This window comes from Amaranthus tricolor, chromosome 2 (assembly GCF_026212465.1).
Source record: "Amaranthus tricolor cultivar Red isolate AtriRed21 chromosome 2, ASM2621246v1, whole genome shotgun sequence".
In the NCBI taxonomy this organism is placed as follows: domain Eukaryota; kingdom Viridiplantae; phylum Streptophyta; class Magnoliopsida; order Caryophyllales; family Amaranthaceae; genus Amaranthus; species Amaranthus tricolor.
In genome coordinates, this window is record NC_080048.1 from 36438487 (window position 1) to 36464819 (window position 26333).

Sequence of the window (26333 nt, forward strand, 5' to 3'; positions counted from 1 at the left end):
TTTTGTTTACCAGGTCTTTGTAGTAATTGCGAACAAAGGAGACCTGGTCAAACAAGGTCAAGCCTTTGTTTGCTGTTAGTAATATTGAACAAAAATTTAACCCTATTTGACCAAGCAAAACCTTTGTTCGTTGTTACTAATAGCGAACAAAGAACTTGACTTTTTTTGATCCGCTTTTTTTGTTCGCTGTTAGTAACAGCGAACAACCCAAACCTCAGCTCTGAGAAAAAAATGTTTACTTTCAGAAATATTTTAAAACATTACTTATTATTTGACTTTATTATATTATTTTGCTTATCTAGTTCAAATTTTTACCTTCATTCCAAGATTCCAAGGTCTAGACTTATAAATCCATCCTTCTTTACCATTTTTACTTGCATTAGTCTTGTATGAACTAGCATTTCAGGAAAAAAAAAAAAAAAAGTCTTGTATGAACTATCTCCCAAGTCCTATTTAGAAAAGCAATTCCTATAAAAATTTTCCTATTAAATTTATCAACCCCTATTATCAAGCACAGTTCGATGAGTAGTCTTGTAATGAACTTATTCCACATAATAATAATGCGTACCAAATTAAGTTTAAAGAGTGTGAGTACGAGACAGAGAGTCTGACCAAGTGGAGTATCGAATAAAAAGTATAAGCTTATGAATAAAAGATTAAGAAATGGTGCACAATAAAATAGTATAGATCAAACCCATATTGGACTTATACCAGTACACTGGAAAATGGAGGACAATGGCCAAAGGAAGGGAAGGATTTAGGGTGGAGAAGTCCCTAACATTTCTTCCTATAAAGTTATCCAAACACACTACTTGTATGTATAGGATTGCTCTTGCTCAACAAACCATCTTTCACAATTATGAAAAACAATTGTCTTCATACAGGCAACAAGAAACCAATCATGTCATCTACAGATAAAATCACAACCCAGCACGTAAATGCCTCTCACGTTACACATAAACAAGATATGATAAAAACCGCCTCCCTTACCTTCTTGGGGGAAAGCTTCGTGTTCAAACAATTTAAAAACACACCCATGACAAACTTGCACCGAACAATTTGAGTGGTAGACCATTCCCATTTCCCTCAGCATCGTCAATATTTGTACATCAAACGTACCCAAATAAACAAGATATGATAAAAACCGCCTCCCTTACCTACTTGGAGGAATGCTTCATGTTCAAACAATTTCAAAGCGCACCTATGAGTATGACGAGTATGACAAACTTGCACGGAACAATTTGAGTAGTTGACCATTCTCTCAGCATCGTGAATCTTTGGTCATCAGACGTACCCAAATAAAAAAATGGCAGCACCCCATTTCCATCTAACAAAGACCAACGAGATTTATGCATTTGGAATGCTTGAACCTAACCTCAGGTTCAATTTCTATGTTCACAGATATGCGTGAGCCAACAGACGCATCTCTCTCTATACTTGGTTTCTCTCTGCTCACAGATAAGCGTGAGCCAACAGACGCATTAAACCACACTTCACTACTTATATCGTAGCCACAAGACAAGACCATTTCTGGGCATACATTGCACTATATTCAAATAACACGTTTGTAAACTATCTTCATGGACTCATGGTTAGTTAGCTCACTCTAACACGATTCAGCCTATAAAGAGAGATAGGCAATGGAAGCAACGAACAAAATCAACCTTACAACACAACAATTATAATAGAAACCTTATCATAAGAGACATGAGACCACAGCATCAGAAGGAGGATTTTTGACAAAACAAAATAATCTCATCTTTTGGTCTCAAAATATTTGAAGCTAATACAATGTAATGATCGAAAATCCAATAATCTCACTTTCATCAAATTACAATGTCTCAAAGGAAATAAGAAACTACTTGAAAGATGCAAAAATGGAGTTAATTCTCGAAAAATACCCAAATCAACCTGTCCAAGCTTAGTTTAAGCAGATGCGGCAGCTCCTTGTTTCCTTGGTGCAGCTTGAGTGCCTAAAAACAAACAACACAATCAATACTCAAACACAACAAAACAAACCTAGAAAACAAGAATACATTAGAAAATGTGATGAATACCTTCTCTGAAACCAGTCTTGAAACGGCGTGGAACATTACGAAGGTACCTCATGCGGCCAGTTCCAGTTGTCTTTCTTCTAATTGCCTTCACACTCCAATTATCTACCCAACAAATAAATCAAAAACAGCACCAGAAAACCCAACTTTAATATTACACTTACACTGTACACAGGAGTAAAAGACAATTAGTGGAGCAACCCATCATCAATTCATCATAAATATGATTCTAAATTTCTAATCAATAGCCATCCCAAAAACGATATAATATATACCAAACAAAATAAAAACAACCAAGAACAGGCACATAAATGTCCTATTGAAGGTACAAATATCCGACATTTTTAAACACCGAATATAATCAAGTAATATCACCTATTTTATCAAAATCCATACATAGCTGTAATCGAGTGAAGCAACCCATCATCATAAATATGATTCTAATCAATAGTAATCCCCAAATATAATACAGCCAATTACCAGGGCTCAACATTATTCAACAACTACAATAACGACCCAAAATATGTCTAATATAATCCCATCATATGTAAAAATACCAGCCGGTTTAAATCACCAACAACTAAAGATCCAGAAATTTTCCCAAATTTATCAAAATCTCTGGTGCCAACATATACATAATCAAGTAATTAACTAATAAGAAACAAGATCCAGCCTCCAGAATCATGTTAATGACTTACATTTTCTGTTAAGGTCGAAAACCCATACATATAAAATTAAGTGGAAAATAATTAAATAAATGAAGAAATAGGGCATACATTTGCGAGTACGAGCAGCGGGGAAGGCACAGGCAGAACATCGGCTCTTCTGAAGGTGAAAACTGCGGCGGCCACATCTAACACACAAGGTATGAGTCTTGTTTCTCCTCTTTCCAAAACTTCCGGTACCTTTACCCTAATTATCACCAAACAAACATACAAACGTTCATTGCTAAACAAAAATAAGGTACAGAGATTGGATGAGTAATTCAAAATAGAGAAGGAGGAGAGAGAAATGATGAAGAATCACCATTGCAGCAGCTGATGGAGGAGCAAGGAGGATGAAACAGAGAAAGAAAAAGAGAAATCAAGGACGGCGTAGTAGTATGTTTTTCTTCTATAGGTTTTAGGGTTTTGATGTGTTTGTTTGGACTAGTAGAAAATAATGTTGTCTCTTCATTGGGTTCTTGTTGAAGATTTCACAAACTATTGGGCTTATAATTATGTCTCTTCTAATGTTCTGCCTATTTAAAATATTTAATTGTAGAGAGAGAAATTTGATTAAAATTTTTAAGACATATATAGATGATAAAATATATTTTTGTTAGATTCATCTTAAAATATACTTTTCTATTATATATTTTTTATAATTTTTTATGAGGCATATTTAAATATATTAAGACTCAAATTTTACTTTGAAAATTGTATAAAAAGTAAACGGAAATAACATTAGAAAACGAAGGGAGTATATTTTTGAGATTTTTTTTTTTTAAGTAAAAGAGACGATTATGTGAGAATTGAATTCAGTATTTTAACTAGAAAAATTGATATTTGCTGTATTGAAATAAAAATAGTTTTTCTTTTGTTTTTGAAAATGATCATCTTTTATATGTTATATTTGTATTTTGTAATTACTTAAAATTAACTGCGTTATATTTGTGTTTGCACAAAGGAAAACATGGCACTCCTTAATTTGCTTTTTGTTGATACAAACACGAACGTGTGATTTCGTTTGGTGGGGGTATGAGTATTATGAGTCACTCATGTCATGCTTGATAAAGTGCAATCTAGGACAAATAGTTTCTAGATGATTATAATACCTCTATCGCAAGGGTAAAATGAAAAGTATTTAATTATTAGGCTAACCAAAAATTATTTTATCTTCGTAATACTTTAAAAATTTTTAAAAATAGTGAAATGCATATAACTCGATTTATGATTGTTGAGATAATGACAACTAGTAATTACTGATTAGACATATCACTATGATCAGTTGATTCAACTTTTGAGTTTGATTATTTTCAAGCCAAATTATTGTATTTCAAATTAAAAAGTGGCTATGTGAAAACTAAAAATAGAATTATAGTGAACCATATTGGTTCAGATCTTGGTAGCTTTGCATAAGTAGAAGAATGGACGTGTAGCATATTGTAATTGAACCATGTGCATATGCATCTTCCAAGTCATGTACACCTTCTAAGCACAATTCAGCCCATGATTCAGCACTTGAAGATACTTATGAAGATGTAAATCATGTAACAAATAATAAACATCACAAGCAAGAGCATCCCCACTGAAACCAACATACAGAACAAATTCTGACATCAGAACAACACAGCAGCACAACAAGCGAACAGCCCACCTTGCACGACACGTGGAGGCCAAACCTGTACATCCAGGACCTGGGCTACAGTATAAATGGAATCTTGGCACATGGACCTAGCCATTAAGGGTCAAGAACCCTATTAATAACTCACATAACTCTATGAAATCCGTGTGCAAGGTCGTGTAGTCAGCAGCTGGTTCGAAACAAAACAACATTGATCTTATGACCAACTGACCTTGTGAGCCTTGGCCTGAACGTACCTTTTGATCTACGGGACCACCAAGGGTAGAAATGGAATCTCTACACTAGAAGCTTGCTACCAAGACTCTTAGTGGCCATCATAAACCTTGGGAAGAGCACAAGAAAGTGGGTGGAAGGTCGCCTGTTCAGCAGCCCTTATGTCAGAATTTCAGAATACTTTTGTAGCTTGTTTTTATCTTTTTAATGAAGCACATGTTGTGCACGTGCTCCATATGACCGTTAGTGGTAGTTACCTTGTGTGTATTATTCATTCCTTACTTTACTCATGTATCTTAGGCTTATAAATAGAAGGTTTGATCAATGTAAAAACTAAGTTATGAATGAGAATGTTCAGAAATTTCATTAAGTGAATTTTCTTTCAATTGCTTTGCAATTGGGTTACCTTGGGCCAGTTTTGCCCATCCTTGGTGTACGTGTTCTTGAGCGTCTTCAAGAACCTACATCACCCCATCCATAGATACTGTTAACTCCCTTGCAGATCAAAGGAGGAAGCGTAAAGTTGAGTGATTAAGGAGTCTGGCAGTCCAGTTCTTACACCTATTCTTCGTGTCAGTTTCTTCGAATATCCTTCATTTTCGTTTCAAATCCAATGTCATGCGTTGACCACGCGTACATGGATCATATAGTCATAATTAATCTATTGTATTTATTTTCTTTTATCATTTTCAAATCATAAATCAAAATCGATGAATTGATTCAGTAACTTTCACTTAAAATATAAATTATTATTAAATCGGTTAAAAATGCACTATTTTCATTCTCTAATGTTCTTCTCATTTAGAATATTCACTTCAAAGATAGAGAAAATTGATTAAAGTTTTTGAGACATATATTAAAGATAAAATTTATCTATGTGAAATCTCGTTACATTTGTCTTAATTTATATTTTTTATTATATATTTCTCATAATTTTTAATAATGCATATTTAGAGATATTAAATCTCAAATATATTTTGAAAACTGTGTAAAAAGCTAATGCTAAAAATATAAAAGAGCAGAGGGAGTATTTCATAAAAGTAATTCCTCCGTTTTATTATACTTACTACTAATAGCGATATTTTCTACGCAGTATGTCACTGTGCGAGTATTTCGGAACAAAAACTATATAGACCAAACATCGAAGACCGTTGATTTCCTAAAATGATCAAACTACCCATACTACGCCTTTCCTATCTCCCGCGTTTTCAAGTTTAATACTCAGAATTTTGGCGCCATGATGGAGACGTGTTCATAGTTCACAAGTATACCGATTTCCAGAATTTCATCGGCAATTCACATTGAGCAAAGAAATAATGGGGTTAGAAGCTAACGATGAACAATGGAAGCAGAAATTCCCAGCATTTCCATACAAACCGTACAACATTCAGCTCGATTTCATGAACTCCCTTTATCAATTTCTTGATCGAGGCGGGATTTCCATGCTTGAAAGCCCCACTGGTAAAATCCCTGTTCCGAAATTAAACTAGAATGTTTTAAAATCCTTAATTCTCTTACAACTGATTTATGTCGTTGCAGGTACTGGGAAAACATTAAGCATCATTTGCAGTGCATTGCAGTGGCTCATTGATCAGAAGAAAAAACGAAAGTCTACTTCAGGAAATCAATGCCCATCTGATGATGAACCTGATTGGATGCGAGAATTTGCGGTAAAGAAAGAAAACCCTAGTCAGGAAAAGAAGAAAATTGGGATTCGGTCAAAGAAGTTCACTGAGACAAAACATCGAACAGTTGGCGTGTGTGATTTGTTTGGCAATGAGAGTGAAATTGGGAACCGTTGTGAGAGAAACGAGAAGACGGGTACTTTCGAGGGGACTAACGACTGTGTATTGGACGATGATGATGAGTTTTTAGTACAAGAGTATGAGAGTGAACAAGAAGATGAAGAGGGTGGGGTGAGTAAGAGGAAAGGCTCGGTTTGTTTGTCGAGTGATGAAGATGAAGATGAGGATGCGGAGGATAAGTTGGAAGAAGAGGAAGAGGGTTTAAAGGTTTACTTTTGTAGTAGAACACATTCACAGCTTTCTCAGTTTATTAGAGAGCTGAGAAAGACTGTGTTTGGTTCTGAGTTGAAGGTTGTGTCTTTGGCCTCTAGAAAGAATCTTTGCATTAATCAAGGTTTATTGTCTACGATTTCTCGGTTACATGTCCATAATTTGTGTAACTTCATGTTTATGGAACAACTATTGATATAAATAGTACTATCTTATTAGCTTTATGCATTGCTTGGATATTGGTATTGAAAGAAATTATGTGTAAAATCTTTACTTCCATTGAGAATTTAGTTCTTGGATGGTATAATTAAGAATTTTTGTTGAAAATATACGATGTTGGAGGAAATTTTTATTTTTATTTAATTTTTATTCAGTTGTGTTACATTCATGCAGCTTGATGCCAAAGTTGGATTCCATGTATTTTTGACATTTTGTATTTTGGTATTATGTGGTTTTAGAGGTGTTGAAACACGAAAGCGCCACCAGCATCAATGAACGTTGTTTAGAGCTGCAAAAGAGCAAGAAAAATGGAGGTTATAGGATGAAGGTGAATGATCTCTTGCCAATTTGATTTTGTTGTTTTTACATGCAGCAGAGTTGAAGGTTGCCTCTTAGATTCTAAGATCATATACTAATAATCCTCATGAAGTGTACTGCTACATCGTTACATTCTTAATAGTATGCCTAGATATTACTTGTATTGAACCTGTCAATTTAATTATGTGGTTTACATTTTTAGAGTTTATAACATATACTAGGGCTTCAACCATTAGCTTAAGCTTTTGATTGAGTTGGTTCCTTGACATGGTATCAGTAGTCAACGAGACAAATTCAAGTGGCATATTTAGCGTTAGGTATGAAGAGGACCTGTGCTACATCCACACTTCTAGCTCAAAGGCCTCTTGTGTGAGGGGTATGTTAAAGTATATAACATATCATGAGACCCTATCCATCAACTTAAGCTTTTGGTTGAGTTGGTTCTTTGACATACATGTGTAATGTTTTGTGGAAGGCAACTAAGACAATGCTTGTTTTCTTGGAATAGAAAAGGGCGCAAACTTACCTTTGTGATACTTAGTCTTTAACAATTCTCTAATAATGTTAAATATCTAGATCATGGTGGCTGCATGACTATCAGGGAATTGAAATATAGGACCTAGGACTGAGGATATCATCCTTTTTATATTTCATATGTATTCATTTGTTAGATGAAGCATTACTCATATATAACACAACATAATTGCATATACTCTCCTGGATTAACAAGATTTAAGTGGAGTACATGTTTTGCTGATTATGATCAAGTGCTATCTATCATCTACTATGTACCTAAAGTTCTCCGTGTGCTTACCGCTCTCTTGAATTACTTATCCATATCAAGAATCTGTAAAGCCTTTTTTCTCGTGTTTCATTTGTTGCAATTTCCAAATTCTTGACACGTGTCTAAAACTGCAGCATGTTGATGCTCCGTCTATTTCAGTATAGTACTTGGTTGACATGTTTAGCACTGTTGAATGTTGACATGTTCTGCTGACTGCAGAAGCTTGAACCTGGGGGAAAGACACGAAAGAAAAAAGCTTTGGCAGGCTGTCCAATGCTCAGAAAACAAAAACTGCTAAAAGATTTTTTGAGTGATGTCTCTGAACACGAGGCTTTAGATATTGAAGATCTTGTTGATCTTGGTACCAAATTAGGAACTTGTCCATATTATGGCTCAAGACGAATGGTTCCGACAGCTGATCTTGTTGTACTTCCCTATCAGTCTCTGTTATCAAAATCATCTCGTGAATCCCTTGGTTTAAATTTGAAGAACAATATCATTATAATTGACGAGGCTCACAATTTAGCTGATTCCCTTATTCATATGTATGATGCTAAGATAACTTTCTCACAGGTGACTTCTTTCTCCTCTGTAGTTCTTTTACCAGTACAGTTCCTAGTTTGCACCATTTTTTGTTTGGTAAAAATCTTAAGGGTGCTGATGATACTTAAAAATTCAAAAGTTTGATAAAAGCTGTTTGTATTATACCAGTTGGAAAATGTGCATCAATGCTTGGAGAATTACCTTGATAAATTCCGTAGCCGTTTGGGGCCTGGAAACAGGCGATATATTCAAACATTGATGGTCCTTACTCGAGCTTTTATGCAATCTATTTTTGACAAGAATGAAGCAAGTGACAATGCAACTTGCAATGCCTTTGACACTTCTACGCAAGAAGTTCCAAGCGAATCATCGATGACAATAAATGATTTTTTGTTTTCTTTGAATATTGACAACATCAATTTCGTTAAACTGATAAGTTATGTAAAGGAAAGCAGGATCATTCACAAGGTGCACTTATCTAACAGCATTCTCTTCGATCTTTTCCTTTTCTTTCAAGGTTCTCTCCAATGAGCTTACTTGTTGTAAAATGTTCAGGTTAGTGGATATGGAGATAAGCTTTCATGTTCTGATGTCTTTAAAAGTAAGGATGGGGGAAGTACCTTATCTGGATTTCGGGCATTGCTTGATGTCTTATCATCATTGACAAACAAAAATGTTGATGGGAGGATTATAGTCTCAAAGATGAGATCGGAAGTATTAAGCGAGCAAGGTGGATTCATCAAATATGTTATGCTCACTGGTGAAAAGATTTTCTCCGAGGTTTAATATTCTTTTCCTTCCATTTCCTTGCTTTCTTTTACTACCATCCTGTGTGGCATGTTAAAAAGCGGGTTTGGTTGCGATTGTGATATTAGTTTTAGCGTACTATATATCGACCAATACCATAAGATATCCCTTAAACCGGCCTAACACAAACCTTTACAATGTGGGGTAATATTCGCTCGTAAATGTGAAAACTTTGGCAACTCGGCTGATATAATGTGACCTTGTTTTTGCACTATTGTTGTGGTTAATGGTTATATTTGAGTGGGTGTAGTTAGCTCCAATAAAAACTATACGGGTTCTTTGCAGATTGCAAATCAAGCTCATGCAGTTGTCTTGGCTGGAGGAACTCTACAACCTATAGACGAGACAAGGGAGAGACTCTTTCCCTGGCTTCCATCTGATAATTTGCATTTCTTTTCATGTGGTCATATCATCCCTCGTGAGAGTATTCTACCCATTGCTGTATCAAGTGGGCCATCCGGCATGTCATTTGATTTTAGCTATTCATCCAGAAGCCTCTCGAAAATGGTATGTCATTCGGCCCTTTCTTCTCCCACTCCGAGATATCCTACACAATATTTCTTTTTTCCAAATTTCAGTTGATGTAGATTATCTAAGCATGTATCTGATCTGGTTTATCGCTGTTGAAGCTTGTCGGGCTAGTTGCTTGTCTCTACAATAGTTTTGTTTGATCATTTACATCATTTTCTCGAATACTCATGTTTCAGTTGATCGTACGAATATTGATTTGACGACCTTCTATGTTTTGGAATTGCAGATCGAGGAGCTTGGTCTTCTTTTTAGCAATTTGGTGACCATAGTTCCTGAAGGTATAGTTGTATTCTTTTCTTCATTTGACTATGAGGACAAGGTCTACGAGGCATGGAGAACATGCGGAATTCTACAGAGAATTACAAGAAAGAAGCGTCTGTTCAGAGAACCTCGAAGCATTTCTGATGTTGAGGTTGTTCTGAAGGATTACAAGGATACAATTCACAAGCTATCTAATATAACCCCAAACGAACGCCAAACATCACAAAACGGTGCAATATTGTTGGCTGTAGTTGGCGGAAAGATATCCGAAGGCATCAATTTTAGTGATGGCTTGGGCAGATGTATAGTAATGGTCGGGCTTCCCTACCCTAGCCCATCCGATATTGAGTTGATCGAAAGAATCAAGCATATGGAAGGCATCACCGACACATTGCAAGTCCCAAATCATGACGTATACAACGAAGGTAATCGTCTAGCTGGTTTCGACATCCTAAGACGCTGCAAGCGAAGAGGCAAAGAGTACTACGAAAATCTTTGTATGAAAGCCGTGAATCAGTCAATCGGTGAGTAACATTTAGCTCTCGAGCATATTTTCCAATATTCGACAAATGAAACTCCGACTCTAATTCTCCTTAACTTGCAGGTAGATCAATTCGTCACATAAACGATTATGCTGCTATTTTATTAGTTGATTCACGGTATGCATCTGACCCTTCAAAGCGAGGCTATTCACACCCGGCCAACAAATTACCGCAGTGGATACAAGACCGTCTTATTTCTTCTACTTCCAGCTATGGTGAAGTTCACAGACTGGTACATCAATTCTTTAAGCATAAGAAATATAAATTTAGTTGATGTTTGGATTTTTTTTAATTTAATTAGAATCAGCCTTTAAATTTATAAAATGATTGCAGCTTCATACATAATATACTGAATTCCTGTTTAAAACCTTGTAAATCTTCTGAAATCTAAGCTTCAATGGTATTTTGTTGTAAGTGTACTCGTCTTTCTCTTTAAAACCGCGGCATATTTAGACATTTTATCAAATTAGTTAATGAACCAAGGAACTTCCCTCGGAAGGAAGAAATCTTTCCTTATTCAGCTAACCAAGGGATCTTTGAGAGTGTGCGAGGTAATGGACTGCACAAGGCCCCTTCTTTCTCCCGTATATGAAAAAGTTAATTAAAAAAACAAATGTTAATAAAATAAATATATTTACTATATAAATAAGACGCAAAATAAAAGTTTTATACCAGGGTTTCTAAAATTTTCAAGACGGCTCTGTAGCTAACCCCACACCAATTGCATTCACAACCGAGGTTATAGGCAAACATGAGAGCTTACCCAAAAGACTAGCCTATTAGGTGAGAGCCTATTTTCTAAAAAACCCCACACCAATTGCATTCACAACCGATGTGGGATAAGTCCCATACCTTGCAATGGACCAGACCATAACAAGCCCATCAACTCGAGCTACTTAACTGATGGTGGTCGGTAAACTACTGAGTCGGATCACATTGTACTACAGTTCGACGAGTGGTCCTGCATATCGCCACTTGAAGCTAAATTGCTAAGTGGGTTCCATTTCATAACTCTAATTATGATTCTCAACAGTTTCAGTTGCAAAGATCAGAGCAAGAATTCAATATCACCAGCTTAAATATTATCACCTGCCAATAGGGAGTATCCAGGATCTGGGCTGTTGAGGCCATGGCTGGCCTAAGTTATTTGATTAAAAACTCAATTAATATTGAATTATGTAACATATAATATAGAAAAATAACAATTGAGTTGGTTAAGTTTACGTATAGAGATGAGTATTTGGTCTAAATTCGCCCTTGTTACTTGCTAGCTGCTTGCCAAACTTATTTGAAGTGTCTATTTGGTGATCGTTATTAAATGGTGAGAATAAGAATAATTTGTAGTGTAAAATTTCATAATATGAAAGTTTGATCATAAAAATAATTTGTTTGTTCGCAATTTTCCATTACTATCTAATACCATAATTTCAAATAGTAATGCATTAGAATATTTTGTAAAGAAAATAAAATTGTTGAATGAAAATAAGCATGACTAGTGAACTTATAAAGAGATGTTTCTATCAAAATTGCTTTAACTTTCGATTATCATTCTCACCCTTTAGTATTGATTACTAAACGGGCTGAAAATGTATTCTTTTATACTTTAAAGAAACTAATACTGTTATTTCCCTTTGCCAATTACAGGTTTAGATATCGGATGCCTTATCTTAATTCTCTTTTATCAAAGATTAGTATTCCATAATTAAGTTTTGGCCGTTAAGAAAATTAATTATTAAGTACTTCCACAATTATGATTAGTGAGTTTGCAACAAGATATGCTCTATATATTTATTAAGGCATGTGTGAGAGAGTGACCACACTTTGCTGGTCCAGTCCATTATTTTGGTTTTTAAAGTATTATCCTTTGAGTTTAGGTAACTCTTTGGGTCCATTTCTCTTACAATATTTGAGTTCCATGTATTTTTATGACTTTAAGGGTGGAGTGCAAAATGATAAATTTTTTTAAACACTAATTGCTTTATTTTAATATACTCTAAGTTCATCATATATATTTAACATTTGAGGCCCTTTTGATGTAAATATTTAAAATAAAATTCTTTTAAAGTCCTTTATTTTTGGGAGAATTGCCACTTAATGATTAAAGATAAGTGCACTAGATAGACTGATTTCAATGTATTCATTATAATTTATTTTATAGTTTTCTATGGTGATTTTGTTGTGGTTGGTTGGTTTTTTATTTTTCCTACCATTTTAACAATGTAAATTATAATGAAAAGAATTACAAAGAAAGATCTTTTAGACATTATATCATTTTCCCAGAGGCAATATTTCTAGTCACTTGGTTGAGCATCTCTTACTACCTTATTAGTCATTGAATTGGAGACCACATTCAAATCCTTTTTCTAATCGGTTGTTTCATACAATAAATTACTTTCATTGTAGATTTTCTGAACATAAATATAAAATTACTATTCATTATTCTATTACTCTGCTATAGTTTCACAATATGACTTATGAATTTTATTACTTGATGGTTTGAACAATCTTTAACATCTCATTATTGTTATAAATGAATATTAGAGTACTTTTTTCTAGTTGTTGGGCATCTGATTTGTTTTTGAAATCTTTTTGAAGAATTTCGTTAACCAAGTTACTCTATACCCATGTCTATAATTTTTGCTTGTCTCCCTTCTGACTTCCTGTAAATATCATTTTTTATTTCTTTAACTTTTAGATTCTCAAAGATCTCTCTGAAAGTTTCTGGGTGAAATTTTTCTTATGCTTTGGTTTCAGTCGCTTTATACTTAGTTAAGTTTTACCCATTCCAACAATTTTCTAATGCAACTATAGAAGGCAAACATTCTTTCTTTTTCTTCACCACTCTTGACCTCCTCATTCCACCATAACGTATCCTTCTTCCCCACAATATCGCCCCTTGGTTCTCATAAAAGCTCCTAGCTACTCGAGTAATACTATTTTTCGTCTTCGTCCAAGTAACCTCCGCATCCAACTCCATCTCTTGTCGACAAAAACTTCACAAATATCATCTTTTAGTCTTCACCCTTGAATCCTATGTTCCTCCTCAATTTTCTTTCCCTTTGCTCTTGCTTGTAAGTGAATGTTCACACGAAGAATAAAAAATCATACAAAAACTATAATATAGAATTCAATAGAATTCAATTACTCAAATTAATTCATATATACCAATACTACTATCTCTGTCTACTTTGAGTTTGCACTATAAAATTCAAAAATCTATGATGCAAATTCAAAGGGAATTTAAGCTAATTTTTAACCAAATATATCTAAACCAAACTAAACATTAGTAGATTAACAAAATGATGATTGAAAGCTGTGATATGCAAAGATATTGGGACCAATTGAACAACTAGGCCTTTCTTTTTCCATTGAATGAATGTAGTATGAATTAATACAATCACAACTTTAGCAATAAAAGAAGGCATGCAATACAACCTTTAGTTGATAAAATCCTATTGGATTGGAAAGCTTCCTTTGTTCATTCTTGCAAAATTGGCACTAAACCAAAGTGGGGTTTCTTTCAATGCTAGAATACTTCTCTCCATTTTCCAATTTGGCATGGGTTAACAAATACTCCCTGCTATTCATAGAGAATGAGACATTTAAGTTTTACACTAAAACTAAAAAGGGATGGAGGACCACTTAAAAGTGGGTGAAAAACTCTTTTTTTTTTTCGTAAACGGCATTGATATTTATGTGTTATTGTGTTGTTGTAGTAAGAGTAAAAGAATAAAAAAGAATGACAAAGATAGAAATAGGATATTTTTAGTGAACTGACCCAATAAAAAAATGTCCCATTAAATATTAATTAATCATAAATATGATGATTTAGGTTCTTATATCATCTTGTATGTTTTTTATTCGAAATAGGTTTGAAAATTTTTAATAGTCAAATTTTGAACAAAAAGTGACTACTCCAAAATTTCAAATGGACTAGACAGTAGACATGGTAAAAATATACTTCATATTGTGGAGCATTGGCTCAAGAGGCCTTGGATTGAACCTTACTGATATTCTGTCTCTAAATTGCAACATTTTTTATTTTTGTTTGTTACTTTTAACTTTACTGCATTTTTATTTTGTATAATGGTCTCATTACTTTTTTAATTCTTATTCATACAACTTCTTTATTTAATTCTTACTGTAAATCTTATCCATACAATTTAAATCCATGTGATAATCCTAGATTTTTAACTTTTTTACGTGGTAGACAAATATTTTTTTAATTCGCATGGTAATCCCAAGCTTTCGTTTTTTCCGTCTTTTGCTAAAATAAATTATCATTTCAAACAAATGTTTGAAAAACGTGCTCATAATCGCGATGTTTATAATTATGAAGAAAGTCATTATGACAAAAGCCTTAAGCTTTTGCCTACCAAATAAAAAAGTTAAGAGTTTAAGGTTACCATGCAAACTAACAAAAACGTTTATTCACCATATTAAAAAGCCAAAAATTTAAGATTACTATATTAAATTCGCTTTTATTTTTCCTCCATCATCTAAGGGTAGATTGTTGCAATATTTTGGGTAGGGAGGTAGTAACTTCTTTGAGGGGATTTCCTTATCTGAGGTTATGATCCCTCAAAATGTAACTATGTACTTTAAAAACAAAACAATATGCCCCCATATATTAATTATAGGCCCCATTCTTTTTATTTGTCTTTTGTAAGGTTAATTGACCTTTCATTTTTTTTCCTTCAATATAAAGAGTGTGTTTCATGAATAGTAGCTTTTTAGTAGGTAATTGTTTAGTCTTTACTTCTAAGTCAAAACAAATAATTAATATGAGTTTGTATTTTTATTGATTTTTGACTTTTTAACCTATTTTTTTCAATAAATAACCAACATTCAACAACTATATATACAAACATCTTCATTACAAGTGACTTAAACAACTCATTTGATACAACGCCTAGCAAATCAAGTAATTAACCAATACTTTCATTCGGTCAAATCAATCAACAATTCTGGCCAATATTTATTTGCCAAACAGACTCAAAATTCAAATATTTAAGAGTAAAAGGTGATAGATTATACTCCCTCCATCCGTTTAAGATTGCTATTGATAGCGACGTGTTGTGAGTAAAAGATGAAAATGATTATAAATAACAATTTTAAAGGGACATAGTAGTATAGATTCTGATTCTTTGGATAATTTTTTACTGTAACTTTCAGTAACACATGTACCCAGTGATCAACTACTTTAGGGAAGGGCAAAGGGAAGGCATAGACTTATGAATGAATAGGACAGCTCAAAGAGTATACTCACCGGCAAATCCAGAGAAAAAAGTGATGTCAATTTAAGTAAAATGTTTTACTGGGTTTTGATCTACATGAAAGATAGTACACTTATCAACACAACTAGAATGTATTTAAATGTAATATTTGATTTTATTTTAGACTTAAAAAATGTCAACCGATCTCAATGACATCAAGCTATATCAGCTACCGATCAGTATACTTATCATTCCCTCTTTAATAACTCTTGGTGCAGAAAAGCTTTCATTTGTTACAAATGAAAGAAAAAAAACAAGAACAAACCTTAATCAAAACTATGCAAAAAACCAAAAAAATCTTCCTAAAAACCCTGCAAAACCTGAAAACTTTCCTCTTTAGAACCTATGAAACTATACCCAAAACACTATCCTTAAACCCATTATGTTGCACCAACATCACCCAAAGAAATCATCATCTTGATCACATTTACCCTGAATCCTCAAAATCCCACCAATCCCCACTTTCTGATCATATTCATATTCAAGACAATGCTAAGCCAATCACCAAAATACATACCGTTCAATCTGTGAAAAATGCGGTACTGCCAAGAAAAAACCAGCAATCAGACAGTGACACGGGTGTGTACTTGCTCGAGCAACAAATGAAAGACTTAGAGATGATGGATGTAGGCGATGTCGATCATGTATTGGATGTTAAAGAAGCTCTTCATTGTTACTCGCTTCTTACGAGTCCTGTTTATGTCGAAATGGTGAATAAGTTCTTCATGGACATGTACACTGATTTCAATAGTGTGCCACAACCTGCTATCAGCAAATGCTCGTCTAGCAGACGACTTCATCCTTTGTCACGACAACCTTCTGCTAGAATTAGCTCTTCTAGAAGACTTGGACACTTGACACCACAACCTTCTATCAGGGTAAGCTCTTCGAGTAGGAGGCTCGGGTCCTTTACACTTTGTTTGGAATGAATGATGTTACTCCATAGTCTATATATTGTGTTGTCATCTTAAGGTACTATTATATTGTTCCCTTGAGTTATCGTTGTGTGTTCGTTTGTTCAAAGTGTGTTGTTCAGTGTTACATGATTCGTTGATCGTTCTGTGAATTTAAAAGGCAAACTAACTAGCGAATTATGTTTCACTAGTCTTGTTGTATAATACTACTATGATATGTAAGGTGAAAGAAAAATGTAATAAGAATGAGTGGTGTTATGCCTTTTCTTATCTTTGGCAATTTAACTTCTTTATTGGAGAGGTCATCAAAGCTTATGGGTATGGTGGTGTTTTACAATTGGTTGTTGATTGTTTGTTGTTGGGTGGTACAGTTGGTTTATTTGACCAACTGATAACATTGACTTTTTTCTTAACTATTAAATCAATTGTTAAGAAGATGTTTCATAAAAAGTAGTTATTGGTTGTTTATTAAAGAAAAAGTGGATTCAACAAGTCAAAAACCAATGAAAAACCTGCCAACTAATAATCTGGATGAGAAATCATTTATTAATTACATTTTGCGATTGTTTGACAACTAAAACGCCGAAAAACAAACATCATTTAAAAAGCTAGAAATAAAGACATTTACCAAATACAGATTAGCCCTCAAAATTCCTAGCTGAAATTTACATTAAGCAGTTGTGTTGCTAATTAACTGAAGCCTTCAATATACAGAGACCCAAAAACAAGCCAATTATGCTAGATATGCAAATGCGTGTAAAATCAAGCAGTCCAGAGCCAACTAAAATAGCCAAATACCGCTTAAAAAACAAGTAATAGTACCAATTTGTGACCCACACTCTAGGTAAGCTACAAATACAATATAATACTTCTTCTGTTCCTCCCAATTAACGCCACTTGTCTTTTGGGTGAAAATTGGTGGAAAGAGAAATTGAGTTAGACAAAAAGCAAATGATCGATAGAAATGAGTGCTTATTGCTTAAGATGGAGAAAGAAAATAAGTTTGTGTATAAGAACAAAAGAAAGAGAGTGAGACGAGCCAAAATAAAAAATAATGCAAATTCAGTGAGAAACTAATGTGCTGAATTTGCAAAATTATAATTTATGTATGATCTAACAAATCATATGATCTAAGAAATTCGCAAATAGGTCTTGTTCCTTCCATTGTTTTTAGAAGAATAAACAGGTTTGACATAAGAATTAAGTAAAAACTCCTCGGTTCATATCATTTTGCTATATGGTGACATCAATATGAGATCAGTTAAAATTATAGCAAAATAAAAAGACGGACCAGTATGACAAGGTTCAAACCTTTTGCGAAACTCAATGAAGTCACTGCAAGGGTTCAATTATTCAAAGCATGAAATCAAGATGGAGTTCTAAGCCTTATCTAGTGTGGCTAGGTGCAAAGTTAGGTTCGTAGTTGTCAACAAATATAAAAAATGCACAAAAGCACGTGCTTTTGCGTCTTGTTGAGCCCAAACTAATCGTAGGGTTTTTTAGAATCAACCTTTATGGGTGTGCTTTTTAAACCTAAATATTACCGTTACTTAATAGTTAAACCAAGAAAATTAAAACTGTTCGAGATGTATAATTTAGGAAGTGATGCCGTTGGGATAATGCCTTATGTGCTTGCAATAACATTGGGAGGAGTTTCAACCTCGCGTATCAGTGAAGAAAAGGTGCTTGTTTGAGATGCTTAATATGATCCGGCTGAATAAGGGCTTTGTAAACTTAATATGGGACTTTCATGGTCCAGACTTGAAAGCCCAGCCCAACCCAACCCAGCCCAGACCGTTTTGTATTGTCAAAGATTTGACCCACTTCATTTAGGTACTAATGTATTTCATGGACATTCTGTATGTTGAAAGTATGTTTATTGAATTAAGCTTTCTCAAATGATACAGGGAAGCTTTGTACATACACATGTTATTGAGAACTGAGAAGGTATTAGTATAGTTTCTGCTTTGCTGTATCTCTTTGCAATATTTTCTGGTCTATCTCTTACGATTGGAAAATCCAATACTTCTACTGCTGAACTCGTCTAGTGAATAACTTTTGGTCAATAAGAAAGTATACAATAGATCAAACGGAGCCCTTTTTAATTTATAAACCCCCTTTTCGGCCCTTATTGAGCCATTTAATTACCCGCTCTATTTTAATTGCAGTAGAGTCCGTTTTAACTCGACCCATTTTCAACCCGGCCCTTACAAAACCTTTCTAAAAACAGGTTGGATAAGGGCTCAAACTGGGGGCCTCACCCGTTGAACACCACTAGTCAGGACTCGGGAGAGAATTCAATGAAGGTAGTAAGGCACTACTCTCTCTGTTCTTAAGAGATTGTTACACTTTACTTTTTAATTCACACATTTACTTTGCTAAAAAAGTTTCCATCACTTTCTTTTATTTTCATCCACACATCTTAATTCTCATATAATATCATCCACACAATTTGAAATAATTCCATCATTTCTTAACGGTTGTGCAAAATCTTATAGTTGCAATTAATTATTACAAACTTATTGTCGAAATTTGGCCTTGTAAGAAAGATTATGAAGACATAATTGAGAATAGTTATTATGAACAAATCGAGCACTATGTATAGTCATATTTAGTATTATGACCCTTTAAAAAATGGTTTACACTGCACTTAGTATTATGTAAGAAATACTAAATAAGCATATAACAAGCAGAAATATACTAATAAATGTGTAATTTTGTCATAAATTGACATACATCATAATCTTTTCTATAATACTCCTAAAACAAGTCCTTGATGATGACAATGGTGCATAATGATCATAGTAATGATCACCAATACTTGTGTTATAGCTACAAGATTTCGGGCTTTTTTCAACAACTTTCAGTGAGTCCCGAATTCAAAGAAGAATTAGCTGGTGAATTATGTTATACTGGTATATTTCAATACCATCAGCTGATCTTGCAAATTCACACAACAAAGCTTACAAATACATACTCAGATGCACAAAATACCTTTTTGAATCATATCTAGACGGAAATCCTCTCTTGGAGACAGGTTATTGATAGGGAATAGAGGTGTTCAATGGGGTGGGAGCCCGCCAAAAGTCCGTGACCTGGCCCATCTTAAAAGGGTCAAGCCCGTTAATTTTATTCTATTAGGGGAGAATAACACAGATTAGTAAAAATACTTGTAAATTCGAGCATAGAAGCAGCTGCAATGATGTATTAGCGGAAGGGTTGAAAAATGTTTCTGCGAGTTCTTTGATCATCTCGACATCTGATACTCGGTTTTCTGCAAATTGGAGCTTCAGTTTATAACACTACAATTATCAGAAAAGAAGCCCAAAACCGCAAAAATAAAGGTAACTCACTTTCTCTCATTAAGGAGATCAAAAAGCTTTCCTCCATAAATCTCAGAGAAGCCGACAAGAAGTTGAAATCCTTGGTTTCGCATTTGCCGTAGAAGGAGGGGAGCGAAAATTGACAAATTCAGACCCTGTGCAATTTGATAAATTATGATATTTTTCTAATAATTTTATATCTTTAAACACCTAACATATACTTAGTAATTTAATTTTTTGAATTTTTCGGGACCCGGTACAGTCGAGAAAGAGTCCCTCGACTCGAGAAAGAATAGGAGCAGTTTTTGCAATGAGGTTAAAGCTGACTCTGCAAATTTGCATCATACCACCCAGGCGTGACCCTTAAACATAAAAAGATAAATACAATGCAAATATAAATAAAATAAAGTAAAAATAACAATTAAAAGGAAACAATAATAATAATAATAATAATAATAATAATAATAATAGAACGAGTAAAAGCTAGAGAACAAGAACACCGACTATTAAGTAAAGAGCAAATCAATAGTGTAACGCATGGATAAGGCGCTTCCAACTACTCTTATAAGGTCCACAGGGAGGTGTAACTCGTGCAAGTCAACTTTTATTTGTTCATCCCAAGTTCTCCTAGGTCTTCCTCGACTCCTCTTATCCTATACTATGATGCTTTCAATCCTCCTTACTGGGACGTCAAAAGTTTTTTTCTGTACATGTCCAAACCACTCAATCTATTTTTACGCATTTTTACAGAAATAGAAGCAACCCCTAATTTGTATCTAAACTCTTCCATATGCATCTGCACTTTTATACACGTCAAAACATTTACTGGAAATAACATCAAGGAATGTTACATATTATCACAAATGGCATATCCAAATTCACAACACAATTCAACAAGTCAATATGACTTAATCATAGAGTGCAAGCTATACCTAATATTGTAGAAATAAATATTTTCTGTATATTCTCTAGTATATTAGATGATCTTATTCTTTTTAATTATGTATAATATTATAGGGATATTCTTATTTTTTTTCTTAGTTCCCTAGGTTTGATGTATAAATTGGAGGATTATTTTACTCATGAGATTTAAGATAAAATTAAAAAACCCTAATTTTCGCTGTCATATCTTCATGGTATCAAAGCCAAACGGTTTAGATTCGGAAAGACTCCGATAAACCGTTCATTATACTCATCATCTACCCTTTACCTGCAATGGCTGAACCAGTCAATAAAACAACACCAAACCAACTTTTTACCATGGAACAAATGAAACAAATGTTTCAAATGTTCCAAAAATTTAACACACCAAACAACCCCACAGAAAATTTGTCCATTGTCCAACTTTTAGAAAAATTAAATTACAACAACTACACCAAATGGAGCCGATTAATGCAAATCGCCATTAATAGTCGTGGCAAATTGAACCACATTACTAATGAGCCTTCCAAAATAACCGATCCGGACTACCCACAATGGGCCCGACAAGATTCCATTGTTATTTCATGGATTATTGAGAATATTGATGCTGAAATTGTTAACCAGTTCATTGACTATAACACTGCTCGAGCCTTATGGCAAGGCATTAAAAATCTCTTGAACAGTGGCCCGGATGAACTCCAAATCTACGATCTGAGTTCAACGGCCGCCACTTTAAGGTAAGGAAATAGCACCATTGAAACATACTTTGGAAAACTCAGTATGTTATGGACGGAAATTGACAGACGCATGCCAAATCCAATGACTTGCTCTCAAGATATCACAACATTCAACAATTTCATACAAAGACAGAGGCTATACCAATTTCTCACCGGCATAAACAAGAATTTGGACAAGAGAAGGGACTTACTTCACATGGACCCCCTGCCGACAGTGGATGTGGCTTATGCCACCATTAGACGGAAAATCTCACGCCGGAAGATCATGACCAGCGTCTCATCACCGGGATTAGATCCCTCAGAGATTGGATCGGGTCTAGCAATGAAAAACAAAAACTTCCCTCGAAACCGTGAAAGTGACGACCGACAAAAGCTCCGATGTAGCCACTGTGGAGGGTCACGACATACCAAGGAAGGTTGTTTCAAGCTAGTTGGGTACCCCGACTGGTGGGATGACCTACAAAAAAGGAAGGCCGCCACCAAGACACCGACATATCGGACTGGCGGCAAGGCCAACCTAGCTACTGCAGATCACCTCGGTGAGATCACATCATCACATGAACATTCAGGTATGGATATGGGAAAAGAGGAGGCTGCCATTACTAAACTCGTAACAAGCAAGAGAAAAAAGGAGAGAGAAACAGCCGAGCATCATAGGGAAAGGAACACTCACAAACCCTCCCTTACTCCCTACCCCTCCCTCTTCCCAAAACCCTTCTAACCCAAAAAAAACCTACCCGACCCAAACCCAACATCTCAACCTAATCTTATTCCAAAATTTAGTCTCATGAGCCATACCTCACATTTCCAATGGATTTTTGATTGTGGTGCTACGGATACTATGACCTTTGACCCACATGATTTATCCTCCATACATTCCACTCCTCGCACCCATGTTCAAACTGCAAATGGAGCGACTATCCCGGTTCATCAAGCTGGGCCAGGTGATATTTCCTCGTCTCTTAGTGTTAAAAATTGCTTGTTAATTCCCAGTCTCTCTCATAAATTATTATCTGTTAGTAAGCTAACCAAAGAGCTTCATTGTATGGTCTTGTTTACTTCTGATGGTTGTCTTGTGCAGGATACTCGGACGGGGACGATTCTTGGGCGTAGTACTGAGCAGGGTGGACTGTACTACGTGGACGAGACGGTTAAAAAGGGTCATTCACTGCTTGCTCAAGGGACTCCCATACAAAAATTATGGATTTGGCATCGCCGTTTAGGTCATCCTTCACTAAGTTATCTAAAACGTCTTTTTCCATCTTTTCATAGTTATAATTTGTTTTTGGATTGTGAGGCTTATGTTCTAGCTAAAAGCCATAAACATTCGTACTCTCCTAGTTTAACTAGAATTGATAGACCTTTTGCTTTAGTTCATTCTGATGTATAGGTTCCTGCTCCTGATAGTAATTCTCACGGATATTCATATTTTGTTTTGTTTCTGGATGATTGTACCCGTATGAGTTGGATTTATTTTCTTAAATACAAATCTGAGGTCTTTGATGTCTTTGTTAATTTTTATAATATGATCCTTACTTAGTTTCACACTCGCCTAAGAATTCTTCGCTCAGATAATGGTGGGGAATATGTCTCTCATAAAATGAAAAATTTTATTCTTGAATATGGCATGCTCCGTCAAATCACTTGCCCTGACACCCCACAACAAAATGGGGTTGCCGAAAGAAAAAACCGAACCTTACTTGAGATATCTTATGCTCTTATGTTTGAGTCTCATGTCCCGGCTTTATACTAGCCTGAGGCCATTTCCACCGCTAATTACCTCACTAATCGTCTGCCCACTAAATCTCTTCAGTTCCAAACCCCTCTTGCTACCTTGGGTACTTTTCATCCTATTCCCTCTTCCCACTCTCTTCCTCCCCATATCTTTGGGTGCGTGGTTTATGTACATCTCCCGAAACGGGATAGAACTAAATTAGAACCTCGGGCTGCTAAGTGTATTTTTCTTGGGTATGGTGTTAGCCAAAAGGGTTATCGGTGCTATGATCCTACTCACAACAAACTGTACACCACTATGGATTGTGACTTCTTTGAACACTCCTACTTTTTTACCCAGCCTCGATCTTAGAGGGAGAGTACTAATGAGGATCTAAGCTGGTTAATCTATCCTTTGGCAAATGGTCGAGACCCAAAAGAGCAAGTAGATGTCACCACATATACTGTCACCGAAACTACAGTACCTCCACCTACTCATTCCACTGCAGTCCGCGAGTATCCTGCTGAACAGGAGGTAATCCCTAACTCCCCTGATACTGATACTAACAATAATGTGATGTCTAGTGATGATGTTCCCAGGAGATATGAGTTGCCCCCAAGGAGTACACGAGGTATCCCTCCAAGGAGATATGACCCTGAATTCGAATCTCAAAGATCTCGATACCCCATTTATTAAGAGAACCAAGAGCACCTATCTCAGACAGCAGTTGCCTTCAATGCTTCTCTCTACTCAGGCAATCTACCAAAAAATACTAACGATGCTCTTCGTGACCCGAAGTGGAAGAAAGCTATGGAAGAAGAAATAATAGCTCTTAAGAAAAATGAGACTTGGGAACGATGCACGCTGCTAAAGGGGAAGAGAATAGTAGGATGCAAGTGGATATTCTCAATATAGTATCATGCAGATGGAACCACTGAAAGATACAAAGCTCGGCTTGTCGCAAAGGGATACACCCAAACCTATGGAGTAGACTACTCCGAAACCTTCTCCCCAGTTGCTAAAATTGATACTATCCGGGTTCTCTTCTCCATTGCAGCCAACAAAGATTGGCCTTTATACCAGTTCGATGTGAAGAATGCCTTCTTACATGGGAAGATTGAGGAAGATGTTTACATGCAAGCTCCTCCGAGTTTCTCGCATGAATACAATCAGGGGGAAGGGTGTAGACTTCGGAAAGCTTTATATGGGTTGAAAAAATCTCCTAGAGCATGGTTTGGAAGATTTACTGCAGCCATGAGAAAACTTGGGTACAAACAGAGTAACTCTGACCATACTCTGTTTCTTAAGAGGAGAAATGGTCTTATCACATGCCTTGTTATTTATGTAGATGACATGGTCATTACAGGGAATGATGCGAAGGAGATTGATGATTTAAAAGGCCGGCTTTTCCTGGAATTTGAGATGAAAGACTTGGAAAACTTAAAATACTTCCTTGGGATAGAAGTTTTAAGATCTAAGACAGGGATCTTCATCAAACAGAGGAAGTATATCCTTGAATTATTGGCTGAAGTAGGAATGATTGACTGCAAACCAGCAGAGACACCTATAATGACAAACCATGGCCTCCAATTCGTTGAGGGAGCTGAGATGGCAAATTAAGACCAGTATCGAAGATTGGTAGGAAAACTCATCTATCTATCGCACACAAGACAAGACATTGCCTATGCTATAAGTGTCATGAGCAGATTCACGCATCGACCTCAAGTACAACACATGGAGGCTGTAATGAGACTCTTGAGATACTTAAAGGGAACTTGCAATAGGGGGATTCTCTTCAGAAGGAATCAACACTTGGATCTTGTAGCTTATACAGATGCAGACTGGGCTGGTGACCGGGATGATCGAAGGTCAACGTCAGGATACTTTACTCTCGTAGGTGGTAATTTGGTCACTTGAAAAAGCAAGAAGCAAAAGGTGGTAGCTCTGTCTAGCGCTGAAGCATAATTTAGAGGAATTGCTAAAGGGATTACAGAGGTTCTCTGGATTAGGAAACTATTGGATGAGCTAAACTATCAACAACAAGAGGCATGCAACTTATACTGTGACAATAAAGCAGCTATCAGCATATCTGAAAACCCTGTTCAGCATGATCGTACAAAGCATGTCGAGATAGATAGGCACTTCATCAAAGAGAAGCTGGAAGAGAAGATCATCAGTCTAACGTTCATCAGATCAAAGGACCAGCTGGCAGACATCCTCACTAAAGTTGTTTTAGCAGAAGCCTTCAACACTGTCCTATGCAAGTTAGGTGTTTGTGACCCTACAGCCTAACTTGAAGGGGAGTGTAGAAATGAATATTTTCTGTATATTCTCTAGTATATTAGATGATCTTATTCTCTTTAATTATGTATAATATCATAGGGATATTCTTATTTCCTTTCTTAGTTCCCTAGGTTTGATGTATAAATTGGAGGATTGTTTTACTCATGAGATTTAAGACAAAATTAAAAAATCCTAATTTTCGTTGTCATATCTTTACTCCCTTTTATTCTCTTTTAAGTATCCTATTTGACTTTTTCCTATTTTTTAAATGGTTAAATAGAACCACATGTATAAGAGAAAAATATAGAGTTTTTGGCTTGTACTATAATTTATCAAATAATTTGATCAGAAACATTAAACGTTACATCTTAACTTTATGTACTATAATTTCTTCCTTTATCTATGTATAATTGCTAAACAGCTAACCCAGCATAACTTATCTAAACTGGTGTAACATTTCAACACTTCTAATCATTGTTTAGAAAATAATTAGGATTTACTATATTAATATACTTATGATTTCTCTAATTAT

The 26333-nt window shown here is 35.2% G+C and overlaps 3 protein-coding genes across 4 annotated transcripts; 2 read left to right on the forward strand and 1 right to left on the reverse strand.

Moving 5' to 3' along the window:
• Positions 1-1677: 1677 nt before the first annotated feature.
• Positions 1678-3276, reverse strand: LOC130806812 (60S ribosomal protein L37-3). The gene is made up of 4 exons (XM_057672015.1): positions 3081-3276; positions 2831-2966; positions 2058-2159; positions 1678-1973 (listed from the first exon to the last, which is right to left on the reverse strand). Exons 1-4 carry the CDS (start codon positions 3081-3083, stop codon positions 1927-1929), a joined length of 288 nt encoding a protein of 95 aa, XP_057527998.1. The 5' UTR covers positions 3084-3276; the 3' UTR covers positions 1678-1926.
• Positions 3277-5769: 2493 nt separating this feature from the next.
• On the forward strand, positions 5770-12905 carry LOC130806253 (uncharacterized). Of its 2 annotated transcripts, XM_057671262.1 has the most exons (10): positions 5770-6074; positions 6153-6752; positions 7087-7175; positions 8169-8522; positions 8661-8960; positions 9048-9272; positions 9585-9806; positions 10057-10615; positions 10696-10865; positions 12278-12905. In XM_057671262.1, the coding sequence occupies exons 1-10, from the start codon at positions 5930-5932 to the stop codon at positions 12281-12283; spliced, it is 2670 nt and encodes an 889-aa protein (XP_057527245.1). In that variant the 5' UTR covers positions 5770-5929; the 3' UTR covers positions 12284-12905. The 2 variants fall into 2 exon arrangements, with proteins under 2 accessions (XP_057527245.1, XP_057527244.1); XM_057671261.1 differs by lacking the exon at positions 12278-12905 and having other exon boundaries at positions 10696-11047.
• A 2861-nt stretch (positions 12906-15766) lies between these two features.
• Positions 15767-17144, forward strand: LOC130806254 (uncharacterized). The gene has a single exon (XM_057671265.1). The coding sequence runs from the start codon at positions 16149-16151 to the stop codon at positions 16836-16838; it is 690 nt and encodes a 229-aa protein (XP_057527248.1). The 5' UTR covers positions 15767-16148; the 3' UTR covers positions 16839-17144.
• The last annotated feature ends 9189 nt before the right edge of the window (positions 17145-26333 follow it).

Excerpts from the sequence above, each read along its gene's own strand:
- LOC130806812 (XM_057672015.1), bottom strand. Across the intron at positions 2,160-2,830 it reads CGCTGCTCGTACTCGCAAAT|ATAATTGGAGTGTGAAGGCA; the intron begins GTATGCCCTATT and ends TTTGTTGGGTAG. Across the intron at positions 1,974-2,057 it reads CAAGACTGGTTTCAGAGAAG|GCACTCAAGCTGCACCAAGG; the intron begins GTATTCATCACA and ends GTTTGTTTTTAG.
- LOC130806253 (XM_057671261.1), top strand. The coding sequence starts at position 5,930 with ATGGGGTTAGAAGCTAACGATGAACAATGGAAGCAGAAATTCCCAGCA. Across the intron at positions 8,961-9,047 it reads AAAGCAGGATCATTCACAAG|GTTAGTGGATATGGAGATAA; the intron begins GTGCACTTATCT and ends TAAAATGTTCAG. Across the intron at positions 10,616-10,695 it reads AGCCGTGAATCAGTCAATCG|GTAGATCAATTCGTCACATA; the intron begins GTGAGTAACATT and ends CTTAACTTGCAG.
- LOC130806254 (XM_057671265.1), top strand. The coding sequence starts at position 16,149 with ATGAAAGAAAAAAAACAAGAACAAACCTTAATCAAAACTATGCAAAAA.